The sequence below is a fragment of the Hypanus sabinus genome, chromosome 31, assembly GCF_030144855.1.
Source record: "Hypanus sabinus isolate sHypSab1 chromosome 31, sHypSab1.hap1, whole genome shotgun sequence".
Taxonomy (NCBI): domain Eukaryota; kingdom Metazoa; phylum Chordata; class Chondrichthyes; order Myliobatiformes; family Dasyatidae; genus Hypanus; species Hypanus sabinus.
The window spans coordinates 26,051,297-26,062,048 of NC_082736.1; the positions used below are offsets into that span (position 1 = coordinate 26,051,297).

The window sequence follows — 10,752 nt, forward strand, 5'->3', positions numbered from 1 at the left end:
CAGTTTTTAAACAGCGTCAGTTGCATGTCCTTGTGTTCGAACAGCAGTGATTTTCGTCACCGAAATAATGAGCAGGACAATTCAGAGCTCCTTTTGCCCACTGCAGTTTCAAGCATTCAGTCTTGCAGATGCCAGAAGCAGCTGGGAGTGAGAATAAAACAACTTCACTACTTCCTAACTACTAATGACTATTTCCTAACTATTCCTAATTATTTCCTAACTACCTCAACAAGTTAGGGACTACAAAAAATCTGAAGGCATCAAAAATCATCCTGATTGGTGCAATGAAAATGAAGGGTTGGAGGGTGCGATCATTGAAAGCATTGTGTGAAGGCAGTCCAGCATCTACACTTAGGACCCTGCAAGCTTTTGTTCGTCTACAGTCGATCAAGTACAGGCGTAGTGGCATCAGCGCCGGACTTCGGAGCGAAGGGCCCCGAGTTCGAATCCGGCTGGCTCCCTTGCACGCTTTCCCTCCGCGCGGGGCTGAGCGTCGAGCTGGCAACTCGTGAAAAAAAAACCCCAAAGCTGGCGAATGCCCCGTGACGAACAGCCACCAAAAAGATCGGTGCAAAAAGTTTGTTGTGACACCAGCAGGAGTTAAAGGCATTCTTCTTCTGCTTCAGTCAATCAGAACAATGCAGAAGTGGATCAGTTCCTCTGTCGATAACTATTAGGAACTAACACACACACTGTCGGAGTGTTCCAACTTGTTCTGTATTTCATTTAAATACATAATTTGATAGTTTGCCTTTTTTCAATATACCTTTTTAACTATTTCCATCAAACTCTGGCTAATTGGGCAGCCGCTGAAGTTGGGCCAAAATGTACAAAATTAACTGGAATCCATTCTATTTCTCATTGTAATTCACGGTATGTTTTTCTTAAATGTATTCCAGTGTTGTGCTGCCACAAATTTCATGACATATGTCAGTGATTTTAAACCTGACTCTTCACCTCAGCAGTCCATCTTTGCCTTTGTAGCAAAGCTCAAAAGCTCAAAGTAAAATTCATTATCAGAGTACATACACGTCTCCACATCCAACCCTGAGATTCGTTTCCCCGTGGGCATCCTCAGCAAATCTATAGAACAGTAACTGTAAACAAGATCAGTGAAAGATCAGCCAGAGTGCAGAAGACAACAAACTGTGCAAATGTAAACATAAATAAATAGCAATAAATAACGAGAAGGTGAGACAGAGTTCATAAAGTGAGAACGTTGGTTGTGAGAACATCTCAATGATGGGCAAGTGAGTGTCGTCATCCTCTTTTGTTCAGGGGCCTGATGGTTGAGGGGTGGTAACTGTTCCTGAACCTGGTGGCGCGAGTCCTGAGGCTCCTGTACCTCCTTCCTGATGGTTGAGGGGTAGTAACTGTTCCTGAACCTGGTGGTGTGAGTTCTGAGGCTCTTGTACCTTCTACCTGATGGTTGAGGGGTGGTAACTGTCCCTGAACCTGATGGTGTGAGTCCTGAGGCTCCTGTACCTGCTTCCTGATGGTTGAGGGGTGTTAACTGTTCCTGAACCTGGTGGTGCGAGTCCTGAGGCTCCTGTACCTCCTTCCAGATGGTTGAGGGGTGGTAACTGTCCCTGAACCTGGTGGTGTGGGACCTGACAGTCAAGGGTTGATAACTGTCCCTGAACCTGGTGGTGTGGGACCTGATGGTCGAGGGGTGAGAACTGTCCCTGAACCTGGTGGTGCGAGTCCTGAGGCTCCTGTACCCTCTACCTGATGGCAGCAGTGAGAAGAGAGCACGGCCTGGGTGCTGGGGATCTCTGATGATGGACGCTGCTTTCCTACGACAGCGTTTCAGGAGGATGTGCTCAATGGTGGGGAGGGCTTTACCTGTGAGCCAAGTCCACTACCTTTAGGAGTTGATGGTTAAGTTAAGTTGATGGTTTCCTGATCGGTCGGGGCACCAAAGGATATGGCGAGAAGGCAGGTGTACGGGGTTGAGTGGGATCCGGGGTCAGCTGTGATGGAATGGCAGAGCAGGCACGATGGGCTGAATGGCCTAGTTCTGCCCCTATGCCTCGTGGTCCAAACATTGAGGCAAAATAATCTACTTTCCTTCCATTTCCAATTAACACACAGTATTTATAAACCTCTGGAGTTGCCCGAGTCAGGGTCTCTGCTCAGATCACTCCAGACTGCCCTGACGCTGCCTGTACTTCGACCAACATTTTCTCTCGTCTCCTCCCTTGGACACTCCCCGTCCCAACCACTCTGCTAACCCCTGACACCCACTCCTACTCCTGAAGAGTACCCCCGATCTTGTCTAAACCCTCCAAGACAAGGGACTCACTCTGTGAGCTGCGTCTCAAACAACAATAAGTCCGAGCACAGGAAGGGGACGGAGAATTTAGTGACGTTACTCGACCCAGGATCAGCTTCTTCCCCTCTGCCATCCGATCTCTGGACGGACATCGAACCCGTGCTCACTGCTTTTTTTTTGCCTTACACCCCAGGACATGGAGAATGATAGAGCTCAGATCCTCCGGGACTTCCAAACACAGACCGGCCAGCAGGCGCTGGCCAACCAACCAGACGCAGTAACACTGGACAAGGTGCGAGACAAGAACTTGGTCAGAGTCCACTGTGCTCAGTTCCGGTCGCCTCACTACAGGAAGGACGTGGAAACCATAGAGAGGGTGCAGAGGAGATTTACAAGGATTGGGGAGCATGCCTTATGAGAATAGGTTGAGTGAACTCGGCCTTTTCTCCTCGGACGATAAGAGGTGACCTGCTAGAGGTGTACAGGACGATGAGGGGCATCGATCATGTGGATAGCCAGAGGCTTTTCCCCAGGGCTGAAATGGCTAGCACAAGGGGGCACTGTTTTAAGGCGCTTGGAAGTAGGTACAAGGGGGATGTCAGGGGTTAGCATGGGGGGGGGGCACTGTTTTAAGCTGCTTGGAAGTAGGTACAAGGGGGATGTCAGGGGTTAGCATGGGGGGGGGCACTGTTTAAGCTGCTTGGAAGTAGGTACAAGGGGTAAGTTTTTCACACACAGACTGGTGGGTGTGTGGGATGCACTGCCAGTGGATTCAATAGGGACTTTTAAGAGACTCTTAACATAGGTACGTGGAGCTTAGAAAAATAGAGGGCAGTCGGGAAACTCTAGGCAGTCTCTGGAGTGGGTTACTTGGTCGGCACAGCATTGTGGGCCGAAAGGCCTGTAACGTGCCATGGATAAGGAAGTTAAGGAACAGAATACCAATCTGCGTGGCAATCCCGAATGACAGCGACACCGGGAGGAAAGAGTGCGGGAAGCTGGAGGGACGCCGGGGGCTGGGAAGAGCAGAGGGAAAAGGGGGGCGGGGGAAGGTTCAAGCCAGAGTAATCCCGGGGGGGGGGGGGGGGCAGGAGCTGTGACTCCTGGATTGGGGGAGTGGCTCCAACAAACCTGGGAACAACATCGGAGATCTCAGTCCCGAAGGGCGCAGTGCCGCTGAGCCCTCAAACTCCTGCGCCTCTGATTGAGGGAAAAAAATCCACATACAGACCATAAGGGGCGAGGGGAGAGATTATATAATTCATACACATTATTTTCAGGAAGGAGAGGGGGTAGTATAATTTTAAGCAATTTTATATATAATGCACATACATATTATGCACATATAGAGACGCATTTACTGAACAGTTGTTATCATTAAGGATAGCAATGTACCGCTGTCAGGAAAACAACAAGTTTCACGACACATGTGGTGATATTAAACCTGAATCTGACTCCGCATAGGCCCTTCCACCCTGATTTAATCCTAGCCTAATGATGACCAGTTACCAACCGGTACATCTCCGGACTGTAGGAGGAAACCAGAGCACCCGGAGGAAACCCACGTGGTCACGGGGAGAGCGCGCAAACTCCTCACAGGCAGCGGCGGGAGCTGGCAGTAACAATCCCCACCCCCCCCAATCCTCAGCGTTAAGAAAACTAGAGGGCTGGTCCTTCAGGGTGGGTGCGTCACTACGGCGCGGGTGTAGCTCGCTACCCACCCTGTCCTGGTCCAGCCGCGGAGACACCGGCCCATCTCGCGACATCTGCCGGCGGTGTTAAACGCGAGTCCGACTCTGATTCGGGACAGGACCCTCGAGTCGGGCCGCCCAGCCGAGAAAGGTAAACAAACCCCCCCCCCCCCCACCGCTTTCCCGTGTCACTGAACCGCCGTCAACCTTTACCAACTCTTTAAAAGTCGACAGACCGTAGAAAACATTCTCTCTGGTGGCTTAAATGCAAGAGATTCTTCAGATTTCAGAGAGCAAACACACACACACACACACACACACGTACACACACGTACACACACACACACACACGTACACACACGTACACACACACGTACACACACACACACACACACACACGTACACACACGTACACACACACACACGTACACACACGTACACACACGTACACACACGTACACACACACACGTACACACACGTACACACACACGTACACACACACACACGTACACACACGTACACACATACGTACACACACACACACACACACATACACACACACGTACACACACACACACGTACACACACGTACACACACGTACACACAATGCTCGGGGAGCTCAGCCGGCACAACGGAAGGGAATAAAACAGTCGGGATGCCACCAGAACGGAAGGAGAACAGTCCAGGAGGTGATGTGTGAAGCCAGGTGGGGAGGTGGGGGGGGGGGGGGGGGGAAGAAGAAAGGAACTGGGAGGTGATAGCTGGAAAAGGCCGATAGGAGAGGGGTTTTCCATAGAGCACCTGCTCTGCCTGTGACCGCAAGATGCTAAAGAGAGCTGTGGGTACACCTCGGCACATCACAAGAGCCAGCCTCCCCTCCATCGACTCTGCCTACACTTCTCATTACCAGCGTAATCAAAGTCACCCCCCTCCACCCACCCCAGATACCTCCCTCTCCCGTCGGGCAGAAAAGCCAGAAATTGCGTCCCACCAGGCTCAAGCGGGGGGGGGGCGTCCAACCCCACTGCTCTCGGATTTTTAAACTGGCTCGGCCGCGTAATCGACTCCGCGAGTACCTCGTCTGCCCGGCCTGCCCTTTCTCTGTTGCTGTCGCCCTTTATTCTGTAATTTTACTGTTTCGTCCTCGCTCCTACCTCGACGCGCGGCGCAATTGTCCGTCCTGCACGTCCGGAGACAAGACTTTCACTCTGTCTCGGTCCAGGCAACAGTCAAAGTTCAAAATAACGCTCTAAGTAGATTTTATAATCAGAGTGGGTATACGTCACCGTACACAACCCTGTGATTCATTTCCCCGCGGGCATACTCAGCAAATCTATAGAATATTCACTGTAAACAGGATCAGTGAAAGGTCAGCCAGAGGGCAGAAGACAACAAACTGTGCAAATGCAAATATAAATAAATAGCAATAAGTAACGAGAACATGAGATAAAGAGTTCTTAAAGTGAAGTCATTGGTTGTGGGAGCATTTCACAAAGTGAGTGTAGTTGTCCCCTTTTGTTCAAGAGCATGATGTGGCTGAGGGATAGTAACTGTTCCTGAACCTGGTGGTGCAAGTCCTGAGGCTCCTGTACCTTCTACCTGATGGTTGAGGGGTGGTAACTGTTCCTGAACCTGGTGGTGCGAGTCCTGAGGCTCCTGTACCTTCTACCTGATGGTTGAGGGGTGGTAACTGTTCCTGAACCTGGTGGTGCGAGTCCTGAGGCTCCTGTACCTTCTACCTGATGGTTGAGGGGTGGTAACTGTTCCTGAACCTGGTGGTGCGAGTCCTGAGGCTCCTGTACCTTCTACCTGATGGTTGAGGGGTGGTAACTGTTCCTGAACCTGGTGGTGCGAGTCCTGAGGCTCCTGTACCTTCTACCTGATGGTTGAGGGGTGGTAACTGTTCCTGAACCTGGTGGTGCGAGTCCTGAGGCTCCTGTACCTCCTTCCTGATGGTTGAGGGGTGGTAACTGTTCCTGAACCTAGTGGTGCGAGTCCTGAGGCTCCTGTACCTCCTTCCTGATGGTCGAGGGGTAGTAACTGTTCCTGAAACTGGTGGTGTGGGGCCTGAGGCTCCTGTACTTTCTACCTGATGGTCGAGGGGTAGTAACTGTTCCTGAACCTGGTGGTGCGAGTCCTGAAGATCTTGTGCCTCCTTCCTGATGGCAGCAGCGAGAAGAGAGCCCGGCCTGGGGTGGCGGGGCTAAACCAGTTCCAATTTCTACCCAGTGAAGTCTTTCCTAGACGTGGTCTCTCTAATGAAAGTGCGGAAGCAGGGACCGCGGAGATACAGGAGCGGTGGGTGGAGGAGAGAGAGAGAGCCTGCATTTCGGTTGAGGGCAAAGCATTAGGTAACGAGCTTGCTTCACGGCCTGGCGCGGAGACTCGAGTGCACAGGAAGGGGCCGGCAGTGGACAGGGTGAGCAGCTTCAAGACGTGGCCAGAGATCTGACCCGGGCCCAACAGCACACTGACCCCATGGCGACAAAGGTCATGTCAGTGGCTCTACTTCGTTGGGAGTTTGAGGAGATTTGGCCAGTCATAGACTTTTCAAGTCAAGTCGTCACTTTTTATTGTCATTTCGACCATAACTGCTGGTACAGTACACAGTAAAAACGAAACAACGCTTTTCAGGATCATGGTGTTACATGACACAGTACAAAAACTAGACTGAACTACGTAAAAAACAACACAGAGAAAGCTACACTAGACTACAGACCTACCCAGGACTGCATAAAGTGCACAAAACAGTGCAGGCATTACAATAAATAATAAACAGGACAATAGGGCAGTAAGGTGTCAGTCCAGGCTCTGGGTATTGAGGAGTCTGATAGCTTGGGGGAAGAAACTGTTACACAGTCTGGTCGTGAGAGCCCGAATGCTTTGGTGCCTTTTCCCAGACGGCAGGAGGGAGAAGAGTTTGTACGAGGGGTGCGTGGGGTCCTTCATAATGCTGTTTGCTTTGCATGTGCAGCGTGTGCTGTAAATGTCCGTGATGGTGGGAAGAGCGGCCCCGACGACCTCACTATCCGCTGCAGGGTCTACAGGTGGGCAGTGGAGAGCATTCTAATTGGTCGTGTCACCGTCTGGGAGCGAGGCTCCGGGTATGCGATCCAAGTGAGTTCTGACCGAGCCAGACGGGGTGGCTGCAGTATCTCAGAAACCGCTGGTTTGAGATTTTCGGGCACAGCACTGTCTAGTTTATCGGGGGGGGGGGGGGGACACATCTGGTGAGCGGAAGTTTTGTGGGCAGAAACGTCCTGTTAATGAGGGAGGCCAGGCGGGTTCAAGCTGACGGGAAGGCGACAGTAACTCAGGTAAGCACCCGCTACTACAGCGGACGAGCACCTCTGGAGAGACGACGCAAGAGGTTGCGGACGCAGCCAGCCCCACCCTACAAGCACAACCCTCCCCCAGCGAGGAATCCGTCATTAAGGACCCCCACCATCCAGGACGTGCCCTCTTCTCATTGCCACCATCAGGGAGGGGTTACAGGAGCCTGAAGACACACACTCAACGATTCAGGAACAGCTTCTTCCCCTCTGCCATCAGGGAGGAGGTACAGGAGCCTGAAGACACACACTCAGTGATTCAGGAACAGCTTCTTCCCCTCTGCCATCAGGGAGGAGGTACAGGAGCCTGAAGACACACACTCAGTGATTCAGGAACAGCTTCTTCCCCTCTGCCATCAGGGAGGAGGTACAGGAGCCTGAAGACACACACTCAGTGATTCAGGAACAGCTTCTTCCCCTCTGCCATCCGATTTCTGAATGGTCCGTGAACACACCCCGTTAACTCTTTTCTCTGCACTCTTCTGGTACTATACATATATTTTTTAAAAAAAGTCTTTTCACTGCACTGCTACGGCAAACAAGACATTCCACATGGTAATAAAACTCCGGTTCCAACTCTGAAATGAGAATCAGGTTTATTGTCACCGGCAAGTGCCATGAATTCTTTCAGCAGCAGCAGTTCAATGCCATACATAATCTAGAAGAAAAACTAATAATAAATAAAATAAAAACAGTAAATAACAATAAATAAATCAGTTACAGTGAAGAGATTTTAAAAACGTGCAAAAAACAGAAATACTGTATATTAAAAAAGCGAGGTAGTATTCACGGGTTCAATGTCCATTTCGGAATCGGATGGCAGAGGGGAAGAAGCTGCTTTTGAATCGTTGAGTGTGTGTCTTCAGGCTCCTGTACCTCCTCCCTGATGACAGAGGGGAAGAAGCTGTTCCTGAATCGTTGAGTGTGTGTCTTCAGGCTTCTGTACCTCCTCCCTGATGGCAGAGGGGAAGAAGCTGTTCCTGAATCGTTGAGTGTGTGTCTTCAGGCTTCTGTACCTCCTCCCTGATGGAAGCAGTGAGAAGAGGGCATGCCCTCGGTGACGGGGGTCCTTAATAACGGACACTGCCTTTCTGAGACACCGCTCCTTGAAGATGTTCTGGGTGCCCAAGGTGGAGCTGACTAATTTTACAACCCTCTGCAGCTTCTTTCGGTCGTGTGTAGTAGCCCCCCATCCCTCCAATACCAGACTGTGACGCAGCCTGTCAGAATGCTCTCCACGGTACAACTATAGACATTTTTGAGTGTATTTGTTGAATTTTAGCTCAGGTTTGGTATCTTCAGCCGACTTCCGGCAACAAGTTACGCTGAGACGCAACGAGAGCCCGGTTTGACTTCTCAGCCCGGAAGACGATCACCAATGGCGCAGCGCCCCCGCAGCATCACACTTCCGAGTCTCCCCGAACCCCCCCCCCCCCCCGCACGAAGCAAGCGCAGAGTTCATCCCGGCCACCCCCCCCCCCCGCCTGCCCGTTAACGCAGACCTCGAATCAGCCAATCACACGGCAGCAACTCGGTGCCTAGGAGCGCGCCGGCACGGTCAAGAGGCTCAGTTGCTGTTCAGGCGGAACGTCGGAAATGGGGGGGGGGGGGGGAGAGAAGAAATGTCCCCCACCCCCGCCCAAGTGTCTTCGGTCGCTGGTGCCAGACGGGGTGGTTTGAGTATCTCAGAAACCGCTGATCTCCTGGGATTTTCAACGCGCAACTGGTCTCTGGGAGTTCTAGACAATAGACAATAGGTGCAGAAGTAGGCCATTCGGCCCTTCGAGCCTGCACCGCCATTCTGAGTTCATGGCTGATCATCTACTATCAATACCTGGTTCCTGCCTTGTCCCCATATTCCTTGATTCCCCTATCCATAAGATACCTATCTAGCTCCTTCTTGAAAGCATCCAGAGAATTGGCCTCCACTGCCTTCCGAGGAAGTGCATTCCAGACCCCCACAACTCTCTGGGAGAAGAAGTTTTTCCTTAACTCTGTCCTAAATGACCTACCCCTTATTCTCTAACCATGCCCTCTGGTACTGGACTCTCCCAGCATCTGGAAAATATTTCCTGCCTCTGTCTTGTCCAATCCCTTAATAATCTTATATGTTGCAATCAGATCCCCTCTCAATCTCTCATTCACAGAGAATGGTGCAGAAAAACGGAAAATCACCCCAGTGAGAGGGAGTTCTGTGGGCCTTGTTAATGAGAGAGGTCAGAGGAGAACGGCCAAGGTGACAGTTCCTGGTTCAAGCTGACAGGAAGGCGATAGTAACTCAAATAACCACACTTTACAACAGTGGTGTGCAGACGAGCATCTCTGAACACACAACACGTCGAAACTTGAAGTGGACGGGCTACAGCAGCAGATGAGCACGGACATACACTTAGTGGCCATTTTATTAGGTACAGGAAGCCGAGAAAGCGACCGCCGAGTCTATCGGTGGAGGGCTGCCGAAACACTGCAGGTTGGACGCCTGGTGCCCAGGCAGGGGACGCGCACCACAAGCTTCCCCTTGTGACTCAAGCGCCGCGACTCCCTCCTGCAAAGTCTGCCTGTGATCAGACCGCCCGGCAGAAAGGCCGCCTCCTCCACCCAGCCCCGACATCCCTCCCTCCCTCTCCGGATCTCCCTCACCCCTCCAAAAATAAAACAGACGCCAGTCCTTTCCTTTGGAGGGAAAAGCGAAAGTACAGAAACACACACACACACACACACACACAGACACTCGCACACGCGCGCGCATTAACCCGTTCCTGTCGCGAGGTCCGCCAGCCACGACCAGCTTCCAAACGGGAAGTCATCAGAGCACAGGGCCTCCTTCCAAATGGGGCACACCAAACAACGCCAGCCTCTTCGCTCTCGGATCGGGCAGCGTGTTGGAGGGCCGGGCGAGGCAGTTCCGTCCTATTTGTGGTACAGTAGGGGGCAGGCAGTAACGTTGTGATCTCTTCCCCACCCTCTCTCTCTCTCTCTCTCACACACACACACTCACACAGGCCACAGCAATGAAGCCCGCTTTTAATTTACAACGTTTTTCAAAATAAAAAGACCTCTGGAACTGACCTTCCATTGGGCTGCACGGCCGGCCTCCCGCTGTCCGGAGGGGCGGGCGAGGAATCGATTGCAGGCGGGGGGTGAGGAAGGGGAGCGGGGAGCTCCCCGTCTCTCTAACTTTATTTACTGACAGACGCGGAAATACCCAGGCCGGTGACGTCACCGCCGGGATGGAATTCTGGTCTCAGAAGGTAACAAAGTAGCGGCGGCGCCCGCGCCTGCGCACTCGGCCGGCCGCCCATTCATAGCCCGAGACGCGAGGTGGAACTGGCGCAATACCGACCCGGTTGCGCCGAACTTGCAAATTGTAAATAGCTCTCTATATTTCTAAGCTCCATGTATCTATCCAGGAGTCTCTTAGAAAACCCTATTGTATCCGCCGCCGGCAGCCC

General features: G+C 52.0%; 1 protein-coding gene across 1 annotated transcript in view; it reads right to left on the reverse strand.

Annotated features, from left to right (window-relative positions):
* rela (v-rel avian reticuloendotheliosis viral oncogene homolog A) overlaps nucleotides 1–10,528 on the reverse strand; it is a 99,078-nt gene extending 88,550 nt beyond the window's left edge. Inside the window, exon 1 of the mRNA XM_059955240.1 lies at nucleotides 10,370–10,528. Within this exon, the coding sequence (XP_059811223.1) occupies nucleotides 10,370–10,376 (7 nt within the window). The 5' untranslated portion in view covers nucleotides 10,377–10,528. The remainder of the gene's footprint in view (nucleotides 1–10,369) is intronic.
* Between the last annotated feature and the right edge of the window lie 224 nt (nucleotides 10,529–10,752).